The sequence below is a fragment of the Panulirus ornatus genome, chromosome 18 (assembly GCF_036320965.1).
Source record: "Panulirus ornatus isolate Po-2019 chromosome 18, ASM3632096v1, whole genome shotgun sequence".
NCBI lineage: Eukaryota > Metazoa > Arthropoda > Malacostraca > Decapoda > Palinuridae > Panulirus > Panulirus ornatus.
Genome location: NC_092241.1, coordinates 18531300 through 18547930, shown reverse-complemented (window position 1 = coordinate 18547930; position 16631 = coordinate 18531300). Strand labels below are relative to the sequence as shown.

Genomic DNA, 16631 nt, shown 5'->3' with positions numbered 1-16631 from the left:
GGGAACCAATCATTTACCTCTCTTCCTACTCGTACACATGCCTTATATCCTTGGTAAAAACTTTTCACTGCTTTTAGCAACTTACCGCCTACACCATATACTCATAATACCTTCCACAAAGCATCTCTATCAGCTCTATCATACGCCTTCTCCAGATCCATAAATGCTACATACAAATCCATCTGTTTTTCTAAGTATTTCTCAAATACATTCTTCAAAGCAAGCACCTGATCTACACATCCTCTACCACTTCTACTTTTACCCAATCTGATGCTCTGTACATGCCTTCACCCTCTCAATCAATACCCTCCCATATAATTTCCCAGGAATACTCAACAAACTTATACCTCTGTAATTTGAACGCTTACCTCTATCCCCTTTGGTTTTGTACAATGGCACTATGCATGCATTGCGCCAATCCTCAGGCACTTCACCATGAACCATACATACACTGAATATCCTTGCCGACCAGTCAACAACACAGTCACCCTCATTCTTAATAAATTCCACTGCAATACCATCCAGACCCGCCGCCTTGCCGGCTTTCATCTCCCGCAATGCTTTTACTACCTCTTCTCTGTTCAACAAACCATTCTCCCTGACCCTCTCACTTCGGACACCACATCGACCAATACAAGCCTATATCTGCCACTCTATCATCAAACTCATTCAACAAACCTTCAATATACTCCCTCTTCTCACTTCACGCTACTTGTTATTACGTCCCCGTTAACCCCTTTCACCGATGTTCCCATTTGTTCGCTTGTCTTACGCACTTTATTTACCTCCTTCCAAAACATCTTTTTATTCTCCCTAAAACTTAATGATACTCTCTTATCCCAACTCTCATTTGCCCTCTTTTTACCTCTTGCGCCTTTCTCTTGACCTCCTGCCTCTTTCATTTTATATATCTCCTAGCCATCTGCACTACTTACCTGTACAAATCGTCCAAACGCCTCTCTCTTCTCCTTCACTAATAATCTTACTTCTTCATCCCACCACTCACTACCCTTTCTAATACGCCCACCTCCCACCTTTCTCATGCCACAAGCATCTTTTGCGCAAGCCATCGCTGCTTCCCTGAATACACCGACTCCTCCCCCACTCCCCTTACGTCACTCTGCACTGAATCTCTCTTGGTACTTCCTCACACAAGTCTCCTTTATAAGCTCACTTACTCTAACCACTCTCTTCACTACAACATTCTCTCTTCTTTTCTGAAAACCTCTACAAATCTTCACCTCGCCACCACAAGATAATGATCAGACATCCCTCGACTTGCCCCTCTCAGCACATTAACATCCAAAAGTCTCTCTTTCACGCGTCTATCAATTAACTTATATGCACTCCCCCCACTCCCTACCCTTTCTAACCTGCCCACCTCCCACCTTTCTCATGCCACAAGCATCTTTTGCGCAAGCCATCGCTGCTTCCCTAAATACATCCGATTCCTCTCCCACTCCCCTTACGTCATTCTGCACTCAGTCTCTCCTGGTACTTCCTCACACAAGTCTCCTTTCCAAGCTCACTGACTCTCACCACTCTCTTCACCCCAACACTCTCTCTTCTTTTCTGAAAACCTCTACAAATCTTCACCTTCGTCTCCACAAGATAATGATCAGGCATCTCTCTAGTTGCCCCTCTCAGCACATTAACATCCAAAAGTCTCTCTTTTACGCGTCTATCAATTAACTTATATGCAACAGATTTCAAATGGGAAATACGGGAAGCTATATAACAACAGAAATATAGATATCAGTGGGAAAGAAAAAACACTGAAGTTAATACAAGGTACAAGAAAAAAATACTTATTCACACTCAGAGGATATGTATCCGCACAAGGGCAGTGAGGCACAAGTGGTCGGGCTGAAACGCACTGATTTGGAAATGAACAACATCACAAGTGGTAAACATATGGTAATGATAAACGTTTGTTCCAACGTCTCTTAGTAGCTGAATCTTATGAGGTATTGTGATAGAGGGAATAATGCTCTAACTCTGTTATCATTATCATCAGCAGAAGTTGTAGTAGCGGTAAGTTCATAAATTCATCATTTATATAATTACTAATACGTTGCTAATACGGTTGCTCTCTCATTTATGGCTATCACTTCTCATGTTTCCTTTTAAATATATTACCTTAGTTTAAAACATTACCATTTATATCTAATTTTGGAAACCACATCAAAGAAGTATGGCTCTGAAAATATATGATCTACCTTAGATAAACCTATGACTCTGAAAATGTATTACCTACCTTAGTTAAACCAATGACTTTGAAAATGTTTGACTTGCCACAGTTAAACCTATGGCTCTGAAAATGTATGACTTGCCATAGTTAAAACTATGACTCTGAAAATATATGATCTACCTATGGCTCTGAAAATGTATGACTTGCCATAGTTAAAACTATGACTCTGAAAATATATGATCTACCTATGGCTCTGAAAATGTATGACTCACCTTAGTTAGACCAATAGCTTTAAAGATGTGTGACTTGCCTTAGTTAAACAAATGGCTCTCAAAATGTATGGCTTATCTTACTTAAACCTGGGCCTATGAAAATATATGACCTACCTTAGTTAACCCCCACGGCTCTGAAAATGTATAACTTGCCTTAATTAGACCTATGGGTAAGAAGATGTATGACTGTTTTAAGTAAATCATGGTAGTCAGCAATGAAATTCTCATTAGTCATTTTAGGCCGTTAAAGATTTCGTGCTTGTTCATAGTGAGGGTGCAAAACAAGGTCATGGGTTACCGGACCTCGAGCGCTGATTACCTTCAGTGACGAAGACCATGGTGGAGGCTGGGCGAGTGTTGGGCGCCGTGCAGGTGTAGTTACCGGAGTGTTGGTCGCAGGCGCTGCTCACCTCCAGCCGGCTTACTGAGCGTTCCCCTCCTTTACCCCGCAATTCCATGCTGATGGTCACCTCCGGTCGGTCCCTTAGGTAGTTGAGCAGTTCGTCGTTGTGGTACCAGAGCACATACTGAGGCGGCGTTGGGCTCTGGAGGAAGAATTGAGTGCATGTCTTAAAACTTACTGAGCTCAGGAGGAACAGAGCCTGCCTTATCTAGTCTCAAAGGAGGCACTCAACACACATCTCGGGAGTGACTAATGTGTGATGATGGAACCCTCGTCTCTAGTGAAATGCTAGGAAGAAAATAGTGATTTCAGGACAGATATGACTGGGTAGAACTCTGGTTTTCACAACTAGAGACGGACTGAGTTGCCAGAAAAGTCTATTGGCTACTATACAGATTACCTAACGCAGTACATACTGAAAAATGCATCAAGAGGTTAACAAAAGGAACTTCACCTGTTACACCTGTGGACACAAAGAACCACGTTGCTTTACAACACAGGTTTTCTATTCAGCTATTAAATAACAAACACAAGGTTAATTATATGTAGGCACTTCAAACATTTCAGGTAAAACAATACGGTTTGTTGTATATCATTTAATGTTCTTATTTCATGAATCATATCTGTATATATTATAACACCAGATTCACAATGGAAAGTCTCCATAGAAACATCGCATTATCATCCTCATTGATCAAATTTCATTAATCAGGATTTGTTCCACTGTGTCAAACAACTTTTCATGTAAGGTCTGTTCTATTTTCCCTGTCTCATGAGAAATGCCTCGCATTCTTTCCATTCAATAGATCATTTTATGCATTACCGAGTAGCAAGGCGTTCACAGATTGTCATTTACTTCATTCTACTCAAATACTAAGGTCACTGATATCCTCCTCCGGTGTCCGGGAGCTGCAATACTGATATGCAGTGTTGCATGGTAAGGTAGTGGTGAAACATGGATCAGTTTACCCCAGAGCGAGATCAACGTTACTAGCTTATAGGGATCATCGGACCAATCAGGATCCTCGACGATGACAGCATCTTGAATCACGTCGTAGCTGATCCTCACGTCCTGCCAGCATCTGAACTGGCTCAGTATCCTTCACGAACGTGAGGATATTCATCTGTGTGAGACTACATACATTTTCAAGCCTCGTCGTCGTGCAGAGGTCCCAGTACCTTGGGTGCACTCACGGGTATGATGATAACACACACGGATTCTTATTATCCACGAGACTGACTTATCGAAAAAGAAAAAAATCTAAACATTCTTTCTCTGAATTTCTCTCGGTGTATTTACTCCAGTACGCAAAAGAAGCAAGGCAGCCGAACAAGCAGAAGGGAAAGGCAATCAGAAAGTCTGCTTGTAATTTCACGGAAACAAAAATTGCCTTTACGGAGGCAGAATCAATTTCGGGCGTTGATTGAGTCTCTCGTGCCAGCATATGCGTGCAGCTCTCTCACCTTGAAATAACAAAGGTTTGTTTGTTTGATGCGTCTGATTACTATTTCGCGGAGAACAATTGGATTTTGCAGCCAGAGGATTTTGTTACAGTGTGAGGCATTCGCCTCTGACAAGTTCTCTGGAATCTTTTCGTCATGTTACATCAAACGTTATATTCTTACATCTTCTTCGATATTTTTCAAAACGAATGAAGTGAACGATAAGATAAATATGACGTGTTCTGTTTTCTCTGATTGCCAGATCCTTTTTTAGAGGTCCATTTCAGGGATCATGTTACTTCCACTGGTTCTGAAGTTTGTCCAAAAACATAAGCATATCATGACATAGCACTGAATTCATCTTCCCCCTGGCAATAGTATGGTAGATACAGAAAGGAATAGCTAAGATAGCACTAGTTGTGTCTAAAGCATCAAAGATGATTTGTCTGAAATTTTTTTTTGAAAGAAATTTTGCTAGGGTGAAAAGGTCAATGTTTTCCTAACATCACTGAACATAAAGGAAAATCGACGGAGATTAACATAACTGGTGACCGTTGAACTTGTCTGACTCCTAAACCAATATGGTTTGTAGCCAAGTGGCGAGGTAAGGCAAGGATGAAGACACTGTCGCCTCACCTTGGTGATGATGCAGGTGAGTGTGATGGGAGAGCCGCGGTTGACGTGGTACTGGCCGTGGCCTGGAATATGAGCTTCAGGAGTTACCACCTCAAGGTTCACGAAGAGCGAGATGATGCCCGTACCTGTCGACACCTGACACTCGTAGGTCCCGTTGTCCTTCACCTCCACATACTTGATGTGCAACGTCCAATCTTGGGAGCCGGCAACGTGCAGCACGGAGAAGCGTCGGTCGTGTGTGTACAGGACGTCGGCTGAGGTAAGCACATGCCAGTCCCGCCGTCGGATCCACGAGATCTACGTCAGGAGAGACAAGCCATGAGCAACCCTACGTATCCTACTGTTGTAAGTCCTCATACAACTGTCATCACTCCTCCTGTAACAGCTGTCACTCCCCCACTACTACTGCCACTCCTCAGCTGCTGTTTTCAACACCCCTGGTACTGCTGTAATTCCTATGCTGCTGCTCTTACTGTCCCCGTATTGTTATGATTCCTCTGCTGCTGCTCTCACTATCCCTGTTACAGCTGTGATTCTCCTTGCTATTTCTCCCAGTCCCATTTCAACTTATGTAACTCCCATGGCAACTTCTGTCACTCCCACCGTTACTTCAGTCACTCCCCTCTTACTGCTGTGATTTACAGGGCTATTTCCGTCGCTTTCACTGCAACTTCTGTTGCTCCCACTGCAACATCTTTCACTCCCACTGCCATTGTTCTCACTTCCCCTTTAACACCCGTGATTTCCCCTCCTATTCCTGTTATCCCTTACTACTTCCGTCACTCGCCCTTCTGCTGCTGTCTTTCCCCTCTGCTACTGTTGTCATTACCTCGACTATTACTGTCCCTCCCCTTCTAACTAGTGTTAATTCTGCGAATGAAAATATAAATGAAAAAAATCTATCATTCACGATCAACAATGAGAGGTATCTTCATTTAGACTGACTGCATATCTAAGATAATATAATACTAAGTACTTTTAAGAGTGATGAAAATGTTAAGACTTAAGAGTGCTATAGTAATACAGGTTTCTGTTTATTCCTAACTTTTACAGAAAAACATTATTCATGTCGACTATGCCTTTACCGCTGTAGTATTTGCTGCTGTGGCGACTCTTCCTTCTTATCTTACCAACAAGGGTATTCCTCAGGGTTCCCTCCTATCAATTACTCCTTTTCTTCTCTCTGTAAACGATCTCTTTTCCCCACCATCTGACCCCATTCATTCTTCCGCCGACGATTCCAAGTTATATAGTTAAAATCACTTTCCTTCCCAGAATATGAAGTACCGCTTACACGTCTGGAGTGGCCCCCTCCTTCACCTTTATCTTAACTAGAGCGGGATCAAAAAGGTTCCAATTTATCAATTCCACTGCTATCACCTCGCTTCAATCATCCCATTTTCGTCCTGCATTATGTTATTGCTTTCCCTTTTCAGTGAATGTTATTTGCGTCACTGCTATCGCGAGCTACCTGCGTGTATCCCAGTTACTAAAGTTTGGACCCGTTGCACACTGCTTCCCATAGTTTCCATGTAGAGAGCAGCAGCACGAGGATATACTGTTGTGATACCTCTTTTCCTCGTACAGAAAAGCCATGAGTATTCTATTCCCTCTTTTGTCTTTTTCTTCTTTCTATAACTTTTTAACTCTGACAGTCAGATCTACAAACACATAAGTAGTTCTAATTAATCTCTTTAACTCTGTAGTCTTTTTCCCGCAGTTTCTGCCTGTCATGACTCTTACAATGAGAAAAAGAAAATGGTGAAAAATCTAATGTGGTAAAAATCATAAGAGTCCATATAAGTTCAGGTATTCAAAGCACTAACACAAAAAAAAAATTTTCTTTTTTACAGAGGCAACAAATAGTTGCAGGTTGATATAACTGCTTTTAAGTTTCTGAAGTTCTTTCCTGTTACATCGTAAAACATCAACTTCATCTTACAAAGGGTATTTCGCGCATATGCAGTTGTCTGGCTTGGAAAACCATCTGGAACCATAATATTTAGGAAACTCTATAACTTTATTTCCTGACACATCTACGCTATCTAATACAGTCGAACACCCGAGAAACGCGCGTACACCGTCATGGCCGAACCTTGGTTATACCGCATCGGCTTGGTCAAGTTACTACATGATGACATCATGTGATAGATGACTTACTCTTTCTTGGTAACAGTGTTAAACATGAGGCAGATATGAGTCCTGTTTTTCATACCCAACATTTTTTTTTTATAGTGACCGACGTGGCACGGGTAAAAATACCCCAATCGAGGCCATCTCGGTTGAAAAGAAAAAGGGAAAACGAAAAGAACGTAGAAATCAATGAGGGCTCTGCATGTGTTTGTAGACCTGAATCTTAAAATGGTTACATGAAGAGAAATCTTAGCTGTTCGAGGGAAGGAGAAGGTGTCATAACAGCGTCTTCCAATGGCCTGACTCCACACAGAAAGTGTAGCAAGAATCTTGTAACTCTGGGTATCGTATTGGTGGAACAAGCACCAAGGATCTCGACTACATTGATCTACATTTAGTGACCTCAGAGTGATCTATGACGAAATCTACAAACGTGCGAAAAATACAGTGTCACGTACAGTCTTACGTTTAACCCCATAACGTATCATGTAATGACGCTTCCCTCAATCCGTTGTTCCTAATATGATCTTCGGTGAAATGATGTACTACGGAAACTAATCCTCAAAAACACTTCAGTCATTCTATGTCACTCAAAGATCCACTGATACGACGATGGATTTGTTGCTTAAAAAACACGATTAACATGGGTGAATCTCCCACTCATAGTGAATTAATCGCTGATTCAATGTCCATCCCTGTGCTTGAGGCAACAGTATCCAGTTGAGTCTCAACTCAGCAATAAGGCCATTATCATCAACATTTAAGTTGAAGATAACTTTTCAACCACATACATTTTCAACAGTGACTCAAGTTTCTTTACACATATTGTGAGGATACAGAGGAACAATGTAGCCTGGGTCTTGGTAAGATTCACGATATATCTGTGCACTGGAAGATGGTTCTTGACCCATTAATCTTCACAACTATCTACATGGAGAACATCACAAAATATCTGGATCTAAAACAATTATTCTGGAAATTTTTATCTTCCGGAAGTGATGTTGCACGAAGACTATGTTTTATAGCAGTCAAGCTTTGAGGCAAGATTCACGTTATGTCCGTGCATTGGATGATGGTTCCTGACCAGTAAACCCTCATAACCTTCGAATAATCAGTAATTTGCCAAATATATTGGTGTATCTCATTCTCCAGACAGTACAGTTAAGGTACTGGAACAAACTGTAAATATTTTTGTTCACCAAAAGATGTAGCTCCTTCTGGTTGAGAAACACTGATCTAATTACTAATTCTATTATGTTAGAAATGACAAATCTGTATATCATTTACGAGCTCATCATTTTTTTTCAGCAATCAGAAGTTGTGCCGAATTGAATGGCTGATTGATACTAGGTAATGAGAACCACAGTGAATGACACAATGTTCTCATCATCTTATTCATTAATGATATATTTGCTATACCAGAAAAATGTTAACTAACCCTGTCGCTGATTATTCATTTGTTCTTCATTCTGGTCCCTTGTTGTACTGCATCTTATTTTTAATGCTTAAAACGTTTATGACGTTACAGAGAGAATCAGCTATACATGTCTCGTGTCATCGTTAAGAGAGTGTCTACCTATGAATACTTACGACGAGATCTTACTGAGAGAGAGAGAGAGAGAGAGAGAGAGAGAGAGAGAGAGAGAGAGAGAGAGAGAGAGAGAGAGAGAGAGAGAGAGAGAGAGAGAGAGAGAGAGAGCACCACGTACCATGATCTAGACCTACGTTATAAATTCAACAGTTATCGCTCAGGTGTTGCTGTCCAGCCTGGGTCGTGAGGGTTGTAGGGTTTACCTGTCTGTCGCCCAGGTGTCCTACTCTGCAAGGCAGGAAGGCTGCCCCCCCGAGCTGCGCCGTCACATTAGACACAGTATTATTGATGGCGGAGGGCTCGTGCGCCCCACCCTGGTACTTCAGCGCCCATCGAGACCCAGCGCCTCCGAAGCCCTGGCTCTTGTGAGGCTCCTCCGTCACTCTGCTCCTGTAGGAAACCAGGCCGCTCAAGTGAGGCAAATCTCTGCCGAGGGACTAGATATATTACATAGCATTACATGTGTTGCAAGATTCAACTGACTGCACAGAATATGGGAAACAGTTTGTACGAGGCATTACAGTTCTGTTAAGTTGGAAGAATGATTTAGGATGGTAATAAAGGTGGTTAAAAAGCTAACCAGAGCAATAGTCCTTAAAACAAAAAGAATGAAGGAAAAAACTTACCCGTAGAGGGAGTTGTCCAGTACGTGATTCTGCGACACAAGACCGTGTCCGTGGGAATGATGGGTACTGCGATGGGCGTGGCCGTGGTGCGTGTCGTAGAACTTCCGCTCATGGTGTCTGTGTCGCCGATGACGCCCATGGTGAGCTGCGGGTAAGAGGGAGTAAAGCTTTAGGAGGGGAAGCCAGAGGCTGGTACGAGCAGGTGAGGCAGGTCACAGGTAAGCGTAGGGGATAGGAAGGTTGAAGAGAGGTGGAAGGCAAGGATATCGATCAGCTGTGTACAGAGCTGGAGAAAACACACACACACACACACACACACACACACACACACACACACACACACATATATACTTTCCTAACTGCTCCATAAGAGAGAGAGAGAGAGAGAGAGAGAGAGAGAGAGAGAGAGAGAGAGAGAGAGAGAGAGAGAGAGAGAGAGAGAGAGAGAGAGAGAGAGAGAGAGGGAGAAAAGGCAACTGCCTCCCCTCCCCACGTCCGTCAGTCGGGTATTGATTGATCATTACCCTCCCGCACTGCTCCCCTCACTGGTTACCAACGCCTCATATGGCAGTCTTTTTTTTTATAACCATAACCCTGAGGTAGTATTGATAAAGCCTGGAACAAGATTCAAACAAGTTTACATCATTTCGCGTTTTCATGTGTCTCTAGTGACAAAATACTTGATAATGGTACATATATATCAACCTCGCTATTAAAATGTTTCTCAAACATAACTGCCAGTAAAAATCAGAATAAATATATACAATTTGACCTTAAACATAGGGATATGAAAGTCTAATGCTGACCATCAAGAATAAGAGGATGCAGTATGAGACAACACTCAGGAGTTCAGGACTAGAGAGAAAGTTTTGAAGGTGAAGTGACGAAGGCGACTGACCGTGAGCGTGTAGGACGAGCGAGGACACGACGCACAGCAACACCAGCACCAACACAGCCACCTTCGTCCACGACGCCATCATCCTGTAGGGACACCAGACGGAGATAAGGACAATAAGGAATAAGTTTGTCAATATGGCAAGACTTGAGACGCTCCCCTACGACTTTAGTCTCGTAAAGGTTTAAAGAAAACACTGTATGAGGCAACACACGACAGCTTCAACAGGTTTATAAACCGCTAAGAAGTAAAGAAAATGATATAGCATACGGAAGTTAACAGAGGAATGTAACTACTAAAATAAACAAAAGAAAATATTGAAGTAAATCAAAATGCAAAACAAACACCTGCAGAATATGTCATGTGCTATTCATCATGAATAGTTTTCACTAGCCTACAAAGTGATGTTTATCTTCACTTATGAAATTCATCTTACTATATTCTGTAAATAACAGGCAACATCATTCGCACTACTTTTTCAACGTACACTAACACACCGATAAAATATATACATTCTCAGGTCTATATATCCCTTTCTCACATCTATGTATCAGATGCACAATACAGTGCGACTCATTGGGGCACAAAAGCAGATTACAAGGTTTATGTACCAGCTTACATTACTTGTTCCGCCAGCATCCAAGTAACGCCTGAAAGTCTAGGTCCTCTTTTCAAAATGATTTTTACCTTTGATATATAGTTATAGGAATAATGTATCAATGCATGAATAAATATATATGTGAATATATGTGAAGCGTCTGGGGTAAACCATGGAAAGTTCTGTGGGGCCTGGATGTGGAAAGGGAGCTGTGGTTTTGGTGCATTATTACATGACAGCTAGAGAGTGAGTGTGAACGAATGGAACCTTTGTTGTCTTTTCCTAGCGCTACCTCGCAGACATGAGGGGGGAGGGGGTTGTTATTCTATGTGTGGCGTGGTGGCGATGGAAATAAATAAAGGCAGACAGCATGAATTATGTACATGGGAATATATGTATATGTCTGTGTGTATATATATGTGTACACTAAGATGTATAGGTATGTATATTGCGTGTGTGGACGTGTATGTATATATCTAAGTATGTGGGTGGGTTGGGCCATTCTTTCGTCTGTTTCCTTGCGCTACCTCGCTAACGCGGGAGACAGCGGCAAAGTATGATAAATAAATATAAATAATATATATATATATATATATATATATATATATATATATATATATATATTTTTTTTTTTTTTTTTTTTTTTTTATACTTTGTCGCTGTCTCCCGCGTTTGCGAGGTAGCGCAAGGAAACAGACGAAAGAAATGGCCCAACCCCCCCCATACACATGTACATACACACGTCCACACACGCAAATATACATACCTACACAGCTTTCCATGGTTTACCCCAGACGCTTCACATGCCTTGATTCAATCCACTGACAGCACGTCAACCCCTGTATACCACATCGCTCCAATTCACTCTATTCCTTGCCCTCCTTTCACCCTCCTGCATGTTCAGGCCCCGATCACACAAAATCCTTTTCACTCCATCTTTCCACCTCCAATTTGGTCTCCCTCTTCTCCTCGTTCCCTCCACCTCCGACACATATATCCTCTTGGTCAATCTTTCCTCACTCATTCTCTCCATGTGCCCAAACCACTTCAAAACACCCTCTTCTGCTCTCTCAACCACGCTCTTTTTATTTCCACACATCTCTCTTACCCTTACGTTACTTACTCGATCAAACCACCTCACACCACACATTGTCCTCAAACATCTCATTTCCAGCACATCCATCCTCCTACGCACAACTCTATCCATAGCCCACGCCTCGCAACCATACAACATTGTTGGAACTACTATTCCTTCAAACATACCCATTTTTGCTTTCCGGGATAATGTTCTCGACTTCCACACATTTTTCAAGGCTCCCAAAATTTTCGCCCCCTCCCCCACCCTATGATCCACTTCCGCTTCCATGGTTCCATCCGCTGACAGATCCACTCCCAGATATCTAAAACACTTCACTTCCTCCAGCCTCTCACCATTCAAACTCACCTCCCAATTGACTTGACCCTCAACCCTACTGTACCTAATAACCTTGCTCTTATTGACATTTACTCTTAACTTTCTTCTTCCACACACTTTACCAAACTCCGTCACCAGCTTCTGCAGTTTCTCACATGAATCCGCCACCAGCGCTGTATCATCAGCGAACAACAACTGACTCACTTCCCAAGCTCTCTCATCCCCAACAGACTTCATACTTGCCCCTCTTTCCAAAACTCTTGCATTTACCTCCCTAACAACCCCATCCATAAACAAATTATATATATATATATATATATATATATATATATATATATATATATATATAAGGCATGTACAGAGCATCAGATTGGGGAAGAGCAGTGTGGTTTCAGAAGTGGTAGAGGATGTGTGGATCAGGTGTCTGCTTTGAAGAATATATGTGAAAAGTACTTAGAAAAGCAAATAAATTTGTATGTAGCATTTATGGATCTGGAGAAGGCATATGATAGAGTTGATAGAGATGCTCTGTGGAAGGTATTAAGAATATATGGCGAGGGAGGCAAGTTGTTAGAAGCAGTGAAAAGTTTTTATCGAGGATGTAAGGCATGTGTACGTGTAGGAAGACAGTAAAGTGATTAGTTCTCGGCGAATGTAGGTTTGCGGCAGGGGTGTGTGATGTCTCCATGGTTGTTTAATTTGTTTATCGATGGGGTTGTTAGGGAGGTGAATGCAAGACTTTTGGAAAGAGGGACAAGTATGCAGCCTGTTGTGGATGAGAGAGCCTGGGAAGTGAGTCAGTTGTTGTTCGCTGATGGTACAGAGCTGGTGGCTGACTCGTGTGAGAAACTGCAAAAGCTGGTGACTGAGCTTGGTAAAGTGTGTGAATGAAGAAAGCTAAGAGTAAATGTGAATAAGAGCAAGGTTATTAGGTACAGTAGGGTTGAGGGACAAGTCAATTGGGTAGTAAGTTTGAACGGAGAAGGACTGGAGGAAATGAAATGTTTTAGATATCAGGGAGTGGATTTGGCAGCGGATGGAACTATGGAAGCGGAAGTGAATCATAGGGTGGGGGAGGGGGCGAAAGTTCTGAGAGCGTTGAAGAATGTGTGAAAGTCGAGAACATTATCTCGGAAAGCAAAAATGGGTATGTTTGAAGGAATAGTGGTTCCAAAAATTTTATATGGTTGCGAGGCGTGGGCTATGGATAGAGTTGTGAGGAGGAGGGTGGATGTGCTGGAAATGAGATGTTTGAGGACAATATGTGGTGTAAGGTGGTTTGATCGAGTAAGTGATAATAGGGTAAGAGAGATGTGTGGAAATAAAAAAAGAGCGTGGTTGAGAGAGAGAAGAGGGTGTTTTGAAATAGTCTGGGAACATGGAGAGAATGAGTGAGGAAAGATTGACCAAGAGGATATATGTCGGAGGTGGAGGGAACGAGGAGAAGTAGGAGACCAAATTGGAGGTGGAAAGACGGAGTGAAAAAGATTTTGAGTGATCGGGGCCTGAACATGCAAGAGGGTGAAAGGCGGGCAAGGAATAGAGTGAATTGGATCGATGTGGTATACCGGGGTCGACGTGCTGTCAATGGATTGAACCAGGGCATGTGAAGCGTCTGGGGTAAACCATGGAAAGTTCTGTGGGGCCTGGATGTGGAAAGGGAGCTGTGGTTTCGGTGTATTATTACATGTCAGCTAGAGACTGAGCGTGAACTAATGGCCTTTGTTGTCTTTTCCTAGCGCTACCTCGCGCGCATGAGGAGGAAAGGGGTTGTTATTTCATGTGTGGCGGGGTTTTGATGGGAATGAATAAAGGCAGACAGTATGAATTATGTACATGTGTATACATGTATATGTCTGTGTGTGTGTGTGTATATACATATGTATACGCTGAGATGTATAGGTATGTATATTTCCTTGTGTGGACGTGTATGTATATACATGTGTATGTGGGTGGGTTGGGCCGTTCTTTCGTCTGTTTCCTTGCGCTACCTCGCTGACGCGGGAAATAGCAACAAAGGAAAATAAATGAATAAACATAAATATATATATATATATATATATATATATATATATATATATATATATATATATATATATATATATATATATATATGAGGTTGATGTCGATAACGTAGGCGTCGGCGGCGCCAAGCGGTTCTTCGAGGCCAAGGCCCGGATCCTGGAGGTCGGAGACGCCGCCAACAGTGCCTTTGTAGACAAGAAAAAGGAAGAGGAGGAAAGGAGGAAGAGGCAAGAGGAGTTCAAGAAAAAAAGGGAGCAATTCCAACCGGCAGCATAGATGAGAAGAGCTGCTACATGTCGCCAGCAGTATATAAACTGTGGGGTGGGGGGTTTGGGCGGGGTGTGGTAGAATTTAGTTTTCGGGTGATGTGTGTCATACAAGAACACGGATGGAACCTCGACAAGGTAGGTCTGCTTTGGAAAGGAATTATTACCCTAAGCGTAAGACTGAAATGCGTAATATTACAGGGTATCTCAAAAGCCAGGAACCAGTTAGGATTGGTAGGGCTAATTGAGCCATCATTTTTCTTCTCACTGTTAACAGGGCAACAGACCATTTGAAAGGAAATACACTTGAATTTACAGAGATTAGTATCAAGAGGCCAAACGAACAATATGAACATTCATGGGTACTGTAATATACCAGTGTTAATCATCCAGAGTAATAAATCGTTAAGTAAATTTACTATCAAAACATTTTTCTAGTCTTACATAAAATTCCAGTACCATTAAACCTGTGGCTCCTTCCTTGTGGTACACCCTGTATATATATATAATATATATATGTATATATATACATATATATATATATATATATATATATATATATATATATATATATATATATATATACATATATATATATATATATATATATATATATATATATATATATATATATATATATATATATATATATATATCCCTGGGGATAGGGGAGAAAGAATACTTCCCACGTATTCCCTGCGTGTCGTAGAAGGCGACTAAAAGGGGAGGGAGCGGGTGGCTGGAAATCCTCCCCTTTCTTGTTTTTTTTAATTTTCCAAAAGAAGGAACAGAGAAGGGGGTCAGGTGAGGATATTCTCTCTAAGGCCCAGTTCTCTGTTCTTAATGCTACCTCGCTAACGCGGGAAATGGCAAATAGTATGAAAAAAAAGAAAAAAAAAAAAAAAAATATATATATATATATATATATATATATATATATATATATATATATATATATATATTATCTATTATCATTTTGCTTTGTCGATGTCTCCCGCATTTGCGAGGTAGCGCAAGGAAACAGAAGAAAGAAATGGCCCAACCCACCCCCATACACATGTATATACATACACGTACACGTCCACACACGCAAATATACGTACCCATACATCTCAATGTACACATATATATATACACACACAGACACATACATATATACACATGCACACAATTCACACTGTCTGCCCTTATTAATTCCCATCGCCACCTCCCCACACATGGAATAACATCCCCCTCCCCCTCATGTGTGCGAGGTAGCGCTAGAAAAAGACAACAAAGGCCCCATTCGTTCACACTCAGTCTCTAGCTATCATGCAATAATGCCTGAAACCACAGCTCCCTTTCCACATCCAGGCCCCACACAACCTTCCATGGTTTACCCTAGACGCTTCACATGCCCTGATTCAATCCACTGACAGCAGGTCAACCCCGGTATACCACATCGATTCAATTCACTCTATTCCTTGCCCGCCTTTCACCCTCCTGCATGTTCAGGCCCCGATCACTCAAAATCTTTTTCACTCCATCTTTCCACTTCTAATTTGGTCTCCCACTTCTCCTCGTTCCCTCCACCTCTGACACATATATCCTCTTGTTCAATCTTTCCTCACTCATTCTCTCCATGTGCCCAAACCATTTCAAAACACCCTCTTCTCTCTCTCAACCAAGCTCTTTTTATTTCCAAACATCTCTCTTACCCTTACATTACTTACTCGATCAAACCACCTCACACCACACATTGTCCTCAAACATCTCATTTCCAGCACATCCACCCTCCTGCGCACAACTCTATCCATAGCCCACGCCTCGCAACCATACAACATTGTTGGAACCACTATTCCTTCAAACATACCCATTTTTGCTTTCCGAGATAATGCTCTCGACTTCCACACATTCTTCGATGCTCCCAGAATTTTGGCCCTCTCCCCCACCCTATGATTCACTTCCGCTTCCATGCTTCCATCCGCTGCCAGATCCACTCCTAGATATCTAAAACACTTTACTTCCTCCAGTTTTTCTCCATTCAAACTTACCTCCCAATATATATATATATATATATATATATATATATATATATATATATATATATATATATATATATATATATATATACATTAGATATATATATACATTAGATA

The 16631-nt window shown here is 41.7% G+C and overlaps 1 protein-coding gene across 1 annotated transcript in view; it reads right to left on the bottom strand.

The window, feature by feature from the left end:
* The window catches only part of LOC139754999 (zwei Ig domain protein zig-8-like), a 112414-nt gene that overhangs the window by 5386 nt on the left and 90397 nt on the right, over positions 1-16631 (bottom strand). The window contains exons 2-6 of the mRNA XM_071672904.1: positions 10194-10276; positions 9296-9440; positions 8873-9059; positions 4946-5242; positions 2783-3008 (exon numbers count right to left, since the gene is read on the bottom strand). Of these exons, the coding sequence (XP_071529005.1) occupies positions 2783-3008; positions 4946-5242; positions 8873-9059; positions 9296-9440; positions 10194-10275 (937 nt within the window). The 5' untranslated portion in view covers position 10276. The remainder of the gene's footprint in view (positions 1-2782; positions 3009-4945; positions 5243-8872; positions 9060-9295; positions 9441-10193; positions 10277-16631) is intronic.